The sequence below is a fragment of the Prunus avium genome, chromosome 7 (assembly GCF_965620075.1).
Source record: "Prunus avium chromosome 7, drPruAviu1.hap1.1, whole genome shotgun sequence".
Lineage (NCBI taxonomy): Eukaryota > Viridiplantae > Streptophyta > Magnoliopsida > Rosales > Rosaceae > Prunus > Prunus avium.
Genome location: NC_142290.1, coordinates 32,870,991 through 32,887,910, shown reverse-complemented (window position 1 = coordinate 32,887,910; position 16,920 = coordinate 32,870,991). Strand labels below are relative to the sequence as shown.

The window sequence follows — 16,920 nt, the reverse complement described above, 5'->3', positions numbered from 1 at the left end:
TTTGGATGTTTATTTTTCCACAAATTCGGACTCTACGAGAACTTTTTTTTGGACTGGATATTAGTTTTCTCCTCCTTGGTAATAATGACTTTTCGAGCATCACCCTTCTTGATTTCCTAGTAGTTTCTCGCTGTTTTCATAGAGACCAGCACAGCTCGAAAGCTTCTGGTTGCACCAAAATTCAAACCCTATCAAGACGCACAACTAAAAATATAAATCTTATCCACTTTGGTAAGTAAACTATGATATAATTAAGAAAGTAACTGTTGTTAATTATTTTGCACAAATACCACATTCCTAAAAAATTTATTTTGACAAATGTGACACCCAAACTTCCCTCCATGTTGCAAAGTATCACCTAATCGTTAAATTTGCTGTTAAGTGATGACATGGTTAGGGTGGGGCCCACATCATGCTGAGGTGGGAGCTACATTTGCACCTTGTAATACAACATCACCTTGTAAATGTTTTTATTTTTCACTTTGCAATGTTGAAAATTAATATTAAGATAAGAAAATGTGAAACCCTGTATTTTAAATATATATATATAATTGTCTTGGTACATGTTATACTTCCATAAATATTATCATTAATAAATATATACTTTAAATAAATATCCGAATATGTTTTATTAATCTTATATCGTTGCACCTCTTGCATGTTATTAATACTTGGTGGCTAAGTAGGGTTGTAGTGATTAACTTTGATTCATATTAGTGATAGACATATCCATTTTATTATAGCCAAGCTAGGAGCACTATCACCTTGTGAGTTGTCATCATATGCATATCTTGAATTTGTTTAGCTTTGAACACCTCCTGCTATAATTTCTTATAGCTGGCAGCATTACATTCATATGCACATGCCAATTGACACCACCTACTTGATATGCCGACATCCCCTTTCTATCTCATCTTTAGCCAACTCTTATTTGCACTATAAATAGGAGCCTACTTCAACTACTAATTCAATACAACAAACTTAGAGATTGCATGCGGCAAATGCAAAGAGAAGAGAAAAAGAGAGAGAGAGAGAGAGAGAGAGAGAGAGAGAGAGAGAGAGAGAGAGAGAGAGAGAGAGAGAGAGAGAGAGAGAGAGAGAGAGAGAGAGAGAGAGAGAGAGAGAGAGAAAACAAGAAAGAAAACAAGAAAGTAAGTGGTGATCAAATTCTCCGGAGGAGTTAAGAAGTCGGAGCTTGTGTTTTCTTAACTTGGAGCTAGCTTTAGAAACGAGGTAGGGATTTCTTGGGGGCCTTTTACAAAGATTGATTTAATTAAATTTCGTGAGCATTATATTATGCATGATATTATTATTATTGATATTGGATGTTGAAGTGTTGTTAATGATCTATATTATTTTATTAATATTGACATGATCATATGTTATCGGTGATGGCTGGAATTCTTGGGTTGATGGAAAAGAGGGTAATGGAAATAGTCTTTTGTGTAGTCGAGTCTAACTCTTGGCAGGTACCAGGTCTCAGGGATCCCACAGTGCACATGATTTTTATTGGGTGATTTGGGACTGGCGAAAGGGAGTTAGACAAGATGACTAACAAAAGGGGAATTGTGGGATGATTGAAATGGGTGTTAGTTCATATAAATGGGCATTCGGGACCAAGTGGTATAAGCATGGTATGGGACGTGCAGATCTGCTTGTCCAGTTATATGAATTAACGGGATTAGATGAAGAGCATTCATTCATGCATTATTCTTAATTATATGATATTTCGTTGTGTGATTGCATGTCACTTAATTTAGTTATATCAATCTACTGTGGTAAGGTCTCATGTCCCTACTGAGCGGTGGTTGCTCATCCCTCACTCTGTCTAATTTTTCAGATGAATTAGTGAACAAGACAAAGACTAAACCAGTTGAGGATGAATTAGATGAGGGTGATAGAGTTTTATTTATTTCTTGTAAAGTTGTAAGATTTTGGAATCTATTTTTATAAGAAAAGTTTATTTTATGTCTTCGACTTTTCTTTTATTTCTTTATATTTATTATTTTCTCACGCACCGGGCGCTGGATTTCCACCTACCCCGGGTCCGGGGCGTGACAGAAAACTTCATAAATAATTTTTTTAAAAACCAGCGCATCCCTCTCTTCTCTACACCACCTACGCCCAATATCCATGTGTTTTGAATCTAAAGAGACACATAGAGACAGTAGGGTTGGGCCTTTATATATTAAAGTTTTTTTAGTCCTGATCTCTTGGACCACAGGGGTTCAAGAGATTTGTGGTCACTCACCGTTGGATGTAAATTCAACGGTTCACTCACTCTTGCACTCCTTTTAAGAAACTTTTTTGAATCATTGGATTAATATCCAACGGTAGGTGACCACAATTTCTTGGACTCCTGTGGTCCAAGAGATCAAGACTGAAAGTTTTTTTATCATCAAATTTTATATTTGAATCATACTTCTTTCATATTTTTATTTATTTATTTGTTAGGCTGTTAATTGGATTGACATCCAATGTCATAACATTAAACTAAAAAAAAGTTCAAAAGACTATCACATATAATAACCATAACAAGGATAGCATAGCACCCCGCAAGGATAGTCAAACAGAAAGGAGAAACATAACACCAAACAAAACCAAAAACAAAAGTACTTAAAGCCAAAGGGACTAACTAAGCCAAAGGGACTAGCTAGGCCATCGGAAGATGCAACTTATTCTACTGCCTAGCTAGCTATAGCTATGGCCGATTACTTTAGGTGCTTGAGCTCTCACTGTCGTCACCATTAACACTGACATCCATATCCTGCCTTTTTCCTACTTGAAATTCTGGTTTATCAATATTATTATTATCCCCTTCAAGCTTCTTGAGTTTGAGAAATTTGACAACTCCTTCAAGAGCAGCATCAACATCATCATCTCTCTCCAATAGCTCCTCACAAACCTCAGCAGGGGCGACCTCTGTGCTCTCTAGCAATCCCGCGATTTCTCCATAAAGGGGATCACGGTCCAAGTCCTCAACACCAAGGTAGTTGGAGGCCAAAACCTTAAACGCATGCGGAGTGCAATAGGACATGTGAATGTGGACGTCCATTCGGCCAGGACGCAGCAATGCAGGCTCAAGCCGATCCTTGTGGTTTGTTGTGAACACGATAATTCTCTCGTCACCACAACTTGACCACAGACCATCCATGAAGTTTAGTAGGCCCGAGAGTGTGTACTGAAAATGTCAACATAACACAAATTCAAAAAATTATCAAATACCTAAATAAGAGATGCACTTAACCTCATATATGTGTTTTTTCAAAAAATAAAAATTCACAAAAAAACTGACCCTGCGTTCCTCATCATTGACGGAGCAATCAATATCCTCAATCACCAAAATGGAACGATTTGTAGTGGACAGCAACGCGCTCTTCAACTCACTGTCACTTTCAATACTATCAAGCTCCAATTCAAACACATCAAACTTGAGATAATTAGCCATGGCTGCAATCAAGCTGGATTTGCCAGTGCCAGGAGGGCCATACAACAAGTAGCCTCTTTTCCAAGCCTTGCCCACCTTCTTATAAAACTCCCTCCTGCTCACAAACCTCTCCAAATCCTTTATAATCTTTTGCTTTAGGCCGGGCTCCATGGCGATGGTCTCGAACGTAGCCGGGTGCTCGAACTCGACTTCGCTGTCTGAGTAAACGTTGCTGAGGTTGATAATCTTGCTCTCTTGTTTAATGGCTTCGGCGCGACGAACAACATAGGCCAAGTAGGAGGTCATGACTTTGTCTTTGTGTTCCTTTTGAAACGTCAGCTCAAAGCGATGTTCAACACAGCCGCTCGGATGTTTTTCGACCACGTAACGCCAGTTCAGGTTAATGCCCTCAAAGGCGTCGGCGACTTGTTCACCGCTTTCAGTGGCGAGCTTGACGGCTTCTTGCCGCGGTGTTTTGGTGACTCGGATGGTCCGAGTGGAGGGATTGATCAAGTCAATGGTTGGGAGGTAAAGGTGGGCGGCGTCGTAGACTTGGTTGGGTGGCCAGTTCTCCTCGCGGATGATCAAAGTAAGGTCATGATGATAACGGCGAAGGGAGAAAAGGGTGGCAAGGTAATTGATGGCAGTGGAAATGAGAAGCACCAGTTGCTCCATGATGAAATTCATGGCAGATATGGAGGCAGGGGTTGAGAAGGAGACGAAGAAGAAGAAGAAGGAGATGTTCTTGTAGGGGGATTTTTTTAATTAAATTTGGGGATATATAATAGTACCTGGGGGTGCAAGTTCATATACGGTACTAGTAACCACAGCCACTATTGCACATCGCAAGATCGACAAAGAAGTCTACAGTCTACTTGTAGACCACTAGTGAAACCCTGTGCATTGTGTTTTGTGTAGGTTATTGTCGTTTTGTTTTGTTTTTACTCTCTTTTTTCCACTGGTGTTTTGTGTAGGTTATTGTCGTTTTGTTTCTCTCTTTTTTTTTTTACTGTACGTGATGTCTCTGGAATCAGGACTGATAGTGGGGAAATGCTCGACTCTTTTTCTCCTATCATGATTCATCATCATGTAAAGTTGAACGTAGGAGTTGGGTTCGGTGAGTTGTTTGAATAGATTGTTATTGCTTTTTCAATGGTAGTTTCTCTCTGTTTTCATAGAGACCAGCACATGCATGGATGGATGCGTTCAAATTTTTTGCTCAGAAGATTATTGGGTTGATACTTGGGAAGGTAGCAAAAGCGAGGAAGAAACCTAGTGCAGACAATGATTAATTTGATGGATTTGATGTTTTCAGTCATACCGGATTGACCTTAACTTGAGCAATTTGCACACAGTTGCCATTCTTTTCCAATCATTCACATGCAACAACACAATAAAAAGCTTCGGGTTGCACCAAAATTCAAACCGTATGAAGACGTACAACAAAAAATATAAATCTTCTCCCCTTTGGTAAGTAAACTATGATATAATTAAGAAAGTAATTATTTCATTTCAAAAATAGCCACTTGCACTCTAGAGTGAAACATGAGAGTATGAAGCTAATGGGTCATACCATAGTGGAAAAGTATGTTTGATCTAAGACTAATGATCTCAGGTTCGTAACCTCTAGGTACCTGTGTGTGTGAGTAAATTCCCCTCCCTTCCTACCTTTGATGACAACAAAATCACATGAACTTTATAGAGTGTTGCAATGTACCACCTATGTTTAATTCTGTTAAATTTTCCGTTAAGTTTAAGGGCATTTTTGTTAATTTTCTATAACTAAAAAACTTAGGGATGTTTTTAAAACTAACAAAATTATAAATTTATTATTTTAACAAAAAAAAAACTTAGGGATGTTTTTGTTAATTTTCTCTGCACACCATTGGATCATGTTTGATCAGAGCAAGATTGCGAAGATTGTCAAGACTTCTGCAAAACAATTAAATGCAAGCTTTGGTTTGGTTCAAAAGGCAGAGGTATAGTTAAGAGGTTCAGAAATATCATTTGGTATGGATTTCGTTTCAGAAAATGCAACATGGTAATTATGCTCACAATTACGTGTCAACCCCAAAAAGGGACCCTAAGTCAACGAGACTTGTTAGAAGAAGTTGTATAAGAACAGAAATTTCCATCAAATGCTGGTGGTCGCTTCTCTTTGCCTTCCTTGTTGACCAAAAGTCAAGGTCTCTGTTTGCATATCTTTTTCCACATAATTTCTCTACTTTGGTAGGTACGCTATAATTAAGAAAGAAAAAAAAGGAAGAGTCTGAATATAATCAAGGGAATGCTAGCAACCTTCGTCGTTTAGTATGAAAATTACATAAAGAAAGAGCGGAAATTCCATACATTATTTCATTGACTAATCTGTCTTCCTCTAGAACTTTCTTCGTCCTTTAATATGAAAATTACATAAAGAAAGAACGGAAATTCCATTCATTATTTCATTGACTAATCTGTCTTCCTCTGAAATTTTCTTCATCATTTAATATGAAAATTACATAAAGAAAGAAGGGCAATTACATACATTATTTCATTGACTAATCTATCTTCCTTTTTGCTTGTTCTCCCAATACACGATAGGAACTCATACACATCAATAAGTTCAGACATAATAGAAAATTGACAGACCAATTAAGGAAAGACAGTGTGCACGTGAATAAGTGAGAAATGTAAAAATTTCCACATGAAGAAAAACTAACTGTTAGCTTTGGTTTCATTGAATGATTGGGAATACTAGCAACCTGAGAAGGTTGGAGAGAAAGTTGCTAGTATTCCCTTTTATATATATAGTGCGTCTTCATAGGGCTTGAATTATTTGGAGAAATTTATATATATCATGCTTTTCCGAGTCAATAACGTTGGATGCTTGCTTGTGATTGGTCAAATTAACAACATATTGCTGTCTAAAGTAAATGATTGAAAGCATCAAATCCATCAAATCAAACATGGATGGTGTGCATGCAGTAGGCTTCTTCCTCGCTCTTGCTATATGACCTTCCTTCCCGAGTAAGTATCAACCCCAATATACATATCTTTTAGCAAAAAGTTGAAAGCTGGCTCTCCCTCTCTGTGAAAACAGAGAGAAACTACTAGGAAATCAAGCATGCATGGTCAATAAAAAATAGTTGATTGCCACTACATATATCGTATTGAATAATAGTTTTCTGCTTACACTAGTAAAAAAAAAAAACAGGACAACACATACCAGGCGTGCTTTGCCCACAAAAAAAGGCATTAGTGTTGTCTCATCAACTTTGGCAATTAGAAAAAAGTTGGTGTGCACTTACTTTTCAACAGGCCATTAGCATTATGTTTGATAAGTTTAATGGCTTGTTGTATCCATTTTTTTCCATGATGCTTTATACAATTTGACCCAAAAAAAGAGCTTTTTACAAAAGTGAAAAAGAAACATTTGTATATGGGGAGAAATTTTCAATTATCATGCTTTGTATATAGACTCAATAATTAATCATCCAAACCTTACTCAATTATTGGGACCATACTTGTTACAATAAGTATATTAAACGAATGTTAATATGAACGAAAATGATGAAATATCTACTTATATTATAATACGTATCATATATAACCATCCTCAGTATTTTAGGTAACCATAATTTTTTTGTAAGTGCCGAAAGGAAGGGAATATTTGACTAGGACGCTACAGATAAGACTAGTGATGGAAAAGAAACATCATATCCTACTCAGATTGCAAAGAGAAAAAGGAGAGACTTCGGTCAACAAAACGACTACATGAAACTCCTAAGCAACTTCTTAAGCACCAACTCAATTATATATATATAATATACATAGGGCTTTTATTGAGAGATCTCTTAAATTAACTTATTTGAGGGACTCACTCCGTATTATATTCCACTAATTCTAATGGTCTATTTTGTAAATACTCATTCAAAGATCATCTCTACAAAAAATCACTTGAATCAGATATCATTTGACCACTTAATTGAATTATTGAAATTTTAGTAATTTCTTGAAGCACTGTGTTCATTGATTTTGTATGACACAATTGGATATCGAAACGGTTTCCAATTCATCTAATTTTTTGTAAGAATGATCTATGAATGTAGATTTGAAAAATAAATTGCTTGGATTGTTGAAAATAAATTCGTAGTGGACACTAAAGGATGTCCCTCAAATAATTTTTATTTGAGGACTATATGGGCATGTTTGGCATGCCTCACTATGCCTCACTGGATTGGATTGTGTTAAATAGTCCTTGAAACCTATGTTTGGTAAAGTAGGGGATTAACTTAAATGAGATTGTATAGTCCAAAAGGGGAAAAAACATGGGACTCGCTCGGGTAATATAGCGAGCCCAAAATGTGGTTCTCTATTTTGAGCATGCGAGTCCGCCTGGATACCACAACCACCATCAAACACACGACCTTGACCACCACCACCATGATTCCACTACCCTCAGACCACCACCATCAAACCCATAACCAGCCACCACAGACCCAATTGAACCATCATCACCACCCAATCAGTCAATCAAAGCATTATCACCACCCATAACCAGCCACCACATACTCAGTTCAACAGCCATCACCACCCAATTGAACCACCACAACCTTTAATTAGTGGAATCAGACAGAGAGGAGGGTGGGTGTTTGCAGCCACCACATACCCAGAAGTGGATATGGCTCTCTTAAAAATTGGGGTGCAGCATGAAGAGAGAGTGAAAAGGAAGGAAGGAAGAAAAAAAGAGAAAGGAAAGAACAGGAGGAAAGAAAGAAAGAAAAGAGATGGAACGGCCTGGAAAGAAAGAAAGAAAAGAAATGGGGGAGGCTTGGGAAGGAAGAAGAAAGGAGGCAGAAAGAAAAAAAAGAAAGGAACGGCCAAGAAGGAAAGGAAGAAGAAAAGTCAATGGAGAGGAGAGGAAGGAAGGTAAAAAGAAAAGGAGAAAAATAAAAAAATAAAAAAATAAAAAGGTCGTTTGGAGTGTGTGGCTTAATTATTTGTTTGACCAGAGAGATAAGATAATAAACCACCACATACTCACTTATTTGTTTTCTTTTTATTTATTTTTAGGTAAAAGAAAGCCTTAATTAAAATTAAATATTAAAATTTTATTAATTTTTCATGAATTAAAATTAAATATTAAAATAATTATTTTTAGTCCGACACAACACCAAACATAGGTCTTCATTATTTTTACAATCCAGTTTCTTAGTCCGACGCAGCACCAAACGTAGGTCAGTACTTGATCCAACTTAGTCCAATCCGAGCTAATCCAAGACAGTCCCAGGATTTAGTCCAGTCCATGACAGTCCGCCGTACCAAACGACCCCTATATATATATATCCTCTCCTTGTTCTCTCAACCTTGACTGCCTTCCTTCCTTTCCCTTGCTTGCAGCATATCTATCCATAATGATTTTCATCGTCGAGCAACTCATGCTCTTCATTTCTACTGCCCTCAGTTACCTTTCTACACTTTTCTCCCCTCATCCTCGCCAATGCCATGACCTTACTCTCATCATCCACCAGACCAACGCCCCACCCAACCAAGTCTACGAAGCGGCCCAACTCTACCTCCCCACCATTGACTTGATCAATCCCTCCACCCGAACCATCCAAGTCAGCAAAACGCCGCGCCAAGAAACCGTCAAGCTTGCCATCGACAGCGGTGAGCAGATCGCCGACACCTTTGAGGACATTAACCTCAACTGGCTCTACGTGGTCCAAACATTCCCGACCGGCCAGGTAACACGTCGCTTCGAGCTAACCTTCCACAAGAAACACAAAGACAAAGTCCTGACCTCCTACTTGCTCCATGTGGTTACTCGGGCTGAAGCCATTAAAAAAGAGGAAAAGATTCTCAAACTTCGTAGCGTTAACTCACCATCACGAGTGGATCTGGAGCACCCAGCCACGTTCGAGACGATCGCCATGGAGCCCGACCTGAAGACAAAGGTTATCAAGGACTTGGACAGGTTTGTGAGGAGGAGGGAGTTTTATAAGAAGGTGGGGAAGGCCTGGAAAAGAGGCTACTTGTTGTATGGCCCTCCCGGCACTGGTAAGTCGAGCTTGATTGCAGCCATGGCTAATCATCTCAAGTTTGATGTGTATGAATTGGAGCTCAACGGTATTTGCAGTGACTCTCAGTTGAAGAGAGTGTTGCTGTCCACTAAAAATCGTTCTATTTTGGTGATTGAGGATATTGATTGCACCGTCCATGACATGCAAAACCGGAAATCGGAGGAGCCCACGGTTAGTACATACTCTTTCTTTTTAATGTAGATTTTTTTTCGGGTTCTTAGATCTAGGTCCAAAACGATTAGCTGTCATTAGGTCTAGTCCTCGTGTTTTTTGTTTTAGATGTAGGTCTTTGGCATTTATTACTTTTTTGTTGTGTCGATTTTACCCTTTAAGGTAAATAAGGAAAACACATTGAAAATCTAAATTTAATGCATTATTTCCTTGAAATTGAATTCCAAATTTTGAATTTTGAATTTTTTTTCCTTGATAATATTCCTAATGTATAAATAAAATACAATTTAATCAATAAAAAGTAAAGACTCACATATTATACCAATCGATCAGACAAGCACTCACATTAAATTATGTACCTGATATACAGGTAAATAATGTTAATACATACATGTATATATGTACCTGCCTTACAGGTAAGTGTTTTTTCCTTGAGTTTTCTTAAGCAGTTTTTTCTGGAGGTTCATATTTATATACATACTTACATGTCTTCCATGAATTTTTATCTCAGTTGAGTTTAAAGATCCATACCAAGATATTATATGAGTTCAATTAGCTGGGCTAGAGAGTATAACTACCTAGACTAGAGGTAATTTATGGATTTAATTACCTGGACCAGAGGTAATTTATGGGTTTAATTACCTGCATACTGCATACGAAGTGTATGCATAGGTACCTTACCTATTGTTAAGGTATGGAGTTTTCATGAACTCTTATTACAAATTTTGATGTCGGTATACCTTGGGAAAATTTCAGAATTCAATAAATAGATTTGCAATTAAATTCAAATCAAATATGATAATTAATATCCTACAAATCAATAACTTACCAGTTTTAGGAATTCATAATTTACCTTATTTATGTTTTAGGTGCATAATTGGAACAAAAAATAAAAAATAAAAAAAAGTAAATATCAATAAATTGAAAGAGGCATGCAATCTTATATGGCGCAAAAGTCAAAGGACTTGGATCAACAACAATTTCTGCATGGATTGCACCCAAAGTCTCTCCTCATAATTGGACTTATGCCAAATTTTCTATTTTTTTTTTTGGCATTCACTTAACTGTTGATATTTGCAGTTCACACTCTCAGGCCTGCTAAACTTCATGGATGGTCTGTGGTCAAGCTGCGGTGACGAGAGAATTATTGTGTTCACTACAAATCACAAGGATCGGCTTGAGCCTGCACTGTTGCGTCCTGGTCGAATGGACGTCCACATTCACATGTCCTATTGCACTCCACATGCGTTTAAGGTCTTGGCCTCCAACTACCTTGGCATTCAAGACTTGAATCATCATCGCCTTCACGGAGAAATCGCAGGCTTGCTAGAGAGCACAGAGGTCACCCCTGCTGAGGTCTGTGAGCAACTGTTGAAGAGAGATGATGATGTTGACGACGATGATGCTGATGCTGCTCTTGCTGGACTTGTCAACTTTCTTAAACTCAAGAAGCTTGAAGAGACTAATAATATTGATAAACCAGAAACTCAAGAAGGATCTCAATGTTAATGATGATGACGGTGACAACTCGTCCACCTAGCATGAGCTAGGGCAGTAGAATAAGCTGGTGTCATATGTCCCATCTGATAATGAAGTAATGTATGGTTATATTCAGACTCTTCCCTTTTTTATTTTCTTAATTATAGCGTACCCACCAGAGTAGTGAAATTATGTGGAAAAAGACGTGCAGACAGAGACCTTGACTTTTGGTCAACAAGGAAGGCAAAGAGAAGCGACCACCAGCATTTGATGGAAATTTCTGTTCTTATACAACTTCTTCTAACAAGTCTCGTTGACTTAGGGTCCCTTTTTGGGGTTGACACGTGATTGTGAGCATAATTACCGTGTTGCATTTTCTGAAACGAAATCCATACCAAATGATCTTTCTGAACCTCTTAACTATACCTCTGCCTTTTGAACCAAACCAAAGCTTGCATTTAATTCTTGTGCACAAGTCTTGCTCTTTTTCTTTATTTTGGCAGTCTTACTCTGATCAAACGTGATCCAATGGTGTGCAGAGAAAATGAACAAAGTGACAAAACCCGAGTAACGTAATAAGTTTCACTTTCCCCTCTCAGTTCTACTTTTTTCTTACATCCTTAATCAACCAATGCAAATATATTCCATTCCTTATCAGTTGTCCCATTAATGTATTTATGAAATACCATATCAGTTTGCAAACATTTTTAGATTTGGTTGAGCTTGAGACATGGTTGTTCAAGGGAAAATGGGATTGAGAATTGTTGATTTTCAAGTAGGAGTTTGAGACATGGTTGTTCAACCTCATCACAACCTAAAAAGCATATATATACTTCCACAATCAACGCCACCTCACTCGATCAACACTTGATTTCGTTTAATTAAACTAATCTCTCTTGTATTAAGATACCAAGTTGACAACTCCTAAATTATCTTTTAAGTTTATTGTCCTGCCAGCACTTAGTATCGATTCCAAGTTGCTAGGCTAGTTTATTTTCCTAAAATCAGTTCATTAGTCTGTCAATTCCTCACTTACTTTTTCTGTAAGTTATTGCTTATAGTGAATTGAATTGAGAAATCTTCAGTTTGTTTGTGAATTTTTATTTTTAGGAAAAATACATATATGAGGTTAAGTGCATCTCTCAATTAGGTAATTGATAATTTTTTTATTTTGTGTTATGTTAACATTTGCAGTTCACACTCTCGGGCCTACTAAACTTCATGGATGGTTTGTGGTCAAGTTGCGGTGATGAAAGAATTATTGTGTTCACAACAAACCACAAGGATGACGATGATGATGCTGTTCTTGAAAGAGTTGTCAAGGTTACCCCTGCTGAGATTTGTGAGGAACTACTGAAGAAAAATGATGGGGACGAGGACGAGGACGAGGACGAGGATGCTGCTCTCGAAAGAGTTGTCGAGGGACTAATAATATTGAAAAGACAGAAATGTAAGCAGAAAAAAGGCAGGAAAATGGATCATCTCAAGTGAATGATGAAAGTGACAACTCATGCATCTAACATGAGCTATAGCGATCCCCTTTGAGATTGTCTTTTTGTTAGGAAAAGAAATCTGGATGTTAAGTATAATCCTAGTTTTGTTTGGTGTCATGTCAGGTGTTGTCCTATTATCCTCTCTGATTATGATGTAATCACTTTGGTTATATCGATAAATAAAGTAATGAAATGTGCTCCAAATAAATCCTCTATGATCCCCAAATCAATTTTGGGATCAATTCTTCAACAAACACCAAATTTGTTTGGATTTGGTGGAGAGAGTCTGGGGGAGAAATATTATGAAGTGGAGTGTTGCAGAGAGTGGGGGAGGGGCTACTGGGCAGAATGAGAATTGGTGTTGGAAGGGGTGGGGAAGTCGCGGGATAAATTAGGTTAAGTTTTTTTCTTTTTTTTAATATTTATAATTTTGTTTGTTTTAAAAGTATCCCTAAGTTTTTTTTTTATATAGGAAATTGACAGAAATGCCCTTAAATTTAATGGAAAATTTAACAAAATTAAACATAAATTGTACATTGCAACACTCTATAAAGTTTAGGTGGTTTTTTTATTGTCAAAGGTAGGAAGAGGCAGAGGAATTTACTCACACACACAAGTGCCTAGGGGTTTCTAACTTGACCCCATTAGCTTCATACTCTCTTGTTTCGCTCTAGAGTCCAACAATAAGTTTCTCTGTGTTGGTTCATACTTACCCTCATCATACTTACCATCTATTTTACTTGTCAAATCCCTTATTTTTAACATTTATATTTAATTGCTTTGAATTTTGGAACCTATTCTTGGACACTTATTTTTTGAACCTGTTCTTTCTGGGTTTATATACTTAATGGCGGTGCTCCAAGATTTGAGCATCATAAAATCATTTCAACCAAAAATAAATAACCTAATACATATAAAAATATTATAGCTAAACAAACAATGATAATATCTACCTAATACAAATTATTTTTATTCCCAAAAAAGTATACAGGTAAAAATATATAGGTAAAAAAAGTAAATGGGGGTGTAGTACTAATATGAAGAGTGAAAAAAATATTTCGAACAAGATATTCAAAAGTAAGTACCTAATTTATTAAATAAAACAAAAACTCAAACAAAACAAAAGAGCTACAAAGAAGTGGACGGCAATTCAAACTTTACTCATCTAGTCTCCCTATATTTTCATTGTTTGAGTTGATCAGAAACCCAAGTCCAGCAATTTACTCTGTTTCTTCACCCTCATCAGTTTTCTGCCTCTTTGCTTTCTCAGTCGACCCTTCACTCTTATCCTCGGTTTTGTTACTCTCAACCTTCTTACGTTTCAGAAAATTGACAAGTCCTTGAAGAGCACCATCAGCGTCATCACTCTTCATGAGCTCCTCGGCAACCTCTGCAGGGGTCACCTCTGCGCTCTCTATCAACCCTTCAATTTCGCTGCAAAGCGGATGAGGGTCGTTGCCGCCACCATGGATGCCAAGGTAGTTAGAGGCCAAGATCCTGAACCCACTTGTGGTGCAGTATGAGAGGTGAATGTGGACGTCCATTCGACCAGAACGCAGCAATGCAGGGTCGAGCTGATCCTTGTGGTTTGTAGTGAACACAATGATTCTCTCATCGCCACAGCTTGACCACAATCCATCTATGAAGTTGAGTAGGCCAGAGAGTGTCAACTGCGATACCCAATTTGTTATATATATAACACCGACCATGTCAATTGCATTGCAACATAGTTTTGATCATTAAAACATGAAAAACGCTTTGGTCACCATGTTAATTATAAAGTTAGATCATCTAACCTAAAATAAATCAAGGATAATAACATATTAATTGAATCGAAGGTTGACTTAAATGTTGACTGAAAATTAGATTAAGAAAATTTATGAAAAGTTAGTGATGAGAGATGACTGGCCTTGTTAGGTAGTTGAGAATAGTCTTTGTCCTTCAACTTGCGGTTCTTCAAATCCACAGTGCAATCAATATCCTCTATCACCAAAATTGAACGATTTGTAGTGGACAACAAAACCCTCCTCAGTTCATGGTTGCTGTAAATACTAGCCAGCTCCAAATCATACACGTCGAACTTGAGATAATTAGCCATGGCCGCAATCAAGCTTGACTTGCCAGTGCCAGGAGGGCCATACAACAAGTAGCCTCTCTTCCAAGCCTTGCCTGCCTTGTTATAAAACTCCCTCCTCCTCACAAACCTCTCCAAATCCTCCATAATCATTTTCTTCATCTCCGGGTCCAGAGCCATCGTCTCGAAAGTAGACGGGTGCTCCAGATTTGCCGAGCCCCAGCTACTGATCAGAGTCATGTCATCATCGTACGAACACAGGCTACGGCTGTAAAGCTTCACAACTTTTTGTTCTTCTTTGATGGCATCTGCCCGAGCAAGCACGTGGGGCAGGTATGAGTCGATGACTTTGTCTTTGTGTTTCTTGTGAAAACTCAGCTCAAAATGACGCTTTTCCGCAGACTTCTTGTTTCTCCCGTTGCCGCCGTTCGTGGCTTCGGTGGACTTGAAGTGCCATGTCAGCTTGACATTGTGGAAGGTGTCGGAGAGTTGCTCGTCTTTGTGCATGGCGATGGTGATGCTCTTTTGCCGGCTTGTTTTTCTGACTCGGAGGCGCTCGGTGGAAGGGCTGATGGGGATGGTTTTGAGGTAGACCTCAGCCGCGTCGTAGACCTGGTTGCGGGCGGCCCCGGAGAGCTCGTCGATGATCATGGTGAGGTTGGAGGAGAGGGGGGTAAAAAGGTAATTAAGCTTTGAGTAGAGGTACGAGCGGATGGGGTCTGGGATGAGCTGGTTGGCCATGGAACGGACCAGCATCATGGATCCTGCAAAGGAGGCATATGCAGAGAACATAGAGGATGCTGTTGTTGTTGTTGTCATTTCTCTGAGATTGTTGAGAGAATTTTCAATTTGGTGCGTTGAGATGAATTTGTGAATGATATGCAGCAGCAGGGAAATTATATGAACAACATTATATTAGTTTGTTGATTTCCAAGAACCTCTCTGTTTCGGAGAGTCGCAGAGTTTCAGAGAGCAGTTATATCTACCCATTTTGTTGCTAAAAGAAGAATTTGAGCATACAATCTGCGTTTCCTGAAAAATAGAAAAAACATGATATATAATTTGAATTGCATGAAGACAATATTATAGAGGTTTGACTCTGCTGCTGCAAGTTTCCTCATTAGGGAGAGAGATTGGAGTTGTGAGTTGGACCACACCAATTGGAGTTTCTCAAACTTTGACCCGGATTGATTGCTAGTTAGGCCTAAGCACCAACATAAATTAATGTAATATTAAATTTTCTTCCTGTATGTGACACAGATATATTCTCTCAATTTTCTGCCTCTTTGCTTTCTCAGTCCCTTCAATGAATTCATCCTCCACTTTGTTGCTCTCAACATTCTTACGTTTGAGAAAATTGACGAGTCCTTGAAGAGCATCATCACTCTTCACGGCTTGCGTTGAATATGCGCGCCATAAAAAAACGATTTTTTACAGTGCACAATGTATGCATGCCTTAAGAGTCATTTTTGGTGGACTGTATGTTCATTAAATTAGTTTGTTTTATTTTGCAAGAATCTATCTGTTTCAGAGAGCAGTTATATGTACTCGTTTTGTTGCTAGAAGAAGAATTGGTAATTGGTTTTTAGTAATTAAGTTCATCTGCACATATATAGCAAAAGACTTGCTGTACAAGCATACCATGGTTTGAATTGCATGAAGACACTATGTTAGAGGTTTGACTCTGCTGCAGCAAGTTCCCTCATTACACACAGAGAGAGAGAGAGAGAGGACTGTAAAGTCTGGCCCAGTCTTGGACATTTCCTGGATTTGGTTTTCTCAAACTTTAATGGAGCTCATTCTTGCTGTGAACTTTGACCCGGATTGCTTGCTAGCTAGGCCTAAGAACCAACATAAATTAATGTATAGTAATTTTTCTTTTTCTATGTGACGTTGATATAACTTTCCATTGTTTTCAATCTTAGAGTTCATAAAATCAAGTTCAGCAAGTAGGTTACATCAGATAAGATATCATAAGAGAGAGCTTGAAAGCTAATTAAGATGATCTAAAAGAGGGGTTTATCTAATTTTGGCAGAGGAGGTTGGCTAAGAAAAAGTATTGATGTTGTGTAATTTTATTTATGAATTAGCGACATTAAAGTTTGTTTGATGTCCCTATCTCTGTTTCAGAGAGTTGCAGAGTTTCAGAGAGCAGCTATGCACCCATTTTGGTGCTAAAAGAAGAATTGGCAACGGGTTGTCAGTAATTAA

The 16,920-nt window shown here is 38.0% G+C and overlaps 3 protein-coding genes across 3 annotated transcripts; 1 reads left to right on the top strand and 2 right to left on the bottom strand.

Annotated features, from left to right (window-relative positions):
• Positions 1 to 2,494: 2,494 nt before the first annotated feature.
• On the bottom strand, positions 2,495 to 4,395 carry LOC110773714 (AAA-ATPase At2g18193-like). Its single transcript, XM_021978243.2, has 2 exons — positions 3,296 to 4,395; positions 2,495 to 3,181 (listed from the first exon to the last, which is right to left on the bottom strand). Exons 1-2 carry the CDS (start codon positions 4,112 to 4,114, stop codon positions 2,717 to 2,719), a joined length of 1,284 nt encoding a protein of 427 aa, XP_021833935.2. The 5' UTR covers positions 4,115 to 4,395; the 3' UTR covers positions 2,495 to 2,716.
• Positions 4,396 to 8,757: 4,362 nt separating this feature from the next.
• Positions 8,758 to 11,419, top strand: LOC110773669 (AAA-ATPase At2g18193-like). The gene is made up of 2 exons (XM_088244736.1): positions 8,758 to 9,663; positions 10,744 to 11,419. Exons 1-2 carry the CDS (start codon positions 8,824 to 8,826, stop codon positions 11,170 to 11,172), a joined length of 1,269 nt encoding a protein of 422 aa, XP_088100862.1. The 5' UTR covers positions 8,758 to 8,823; the 3' UTR covers positions 11,173 to 11,419.
• A 2,254-nt stretch (positions 11,420 to 13,673) lies between these two features.
• LOC110773646 (AAA-ATPase At2g18193-like) lies at positions 13,674 to 15,622 on the bottom strand. The gene is made up of 2 exons (XM_021978175.2): positions 14,545 to 15,622; positions 13,674 to 14,305 (listed from the first exon to the last, which is right to left on the bottom strand). Exons 1-2 carry the CDS (start codon positions 15,526 to 15,528, stop codon positions 13,856 to 13,858), a joined length of 1,434 nt encoding a protein of 477 aa, XP_021833867.1. The 5' UTR covers positions 15,529 to 15,622; the 3' UTR covers positions 13,674 to 13,855.
• Positions 15,623 to 16,920: the final 1,298 nt, after the last annotated feature.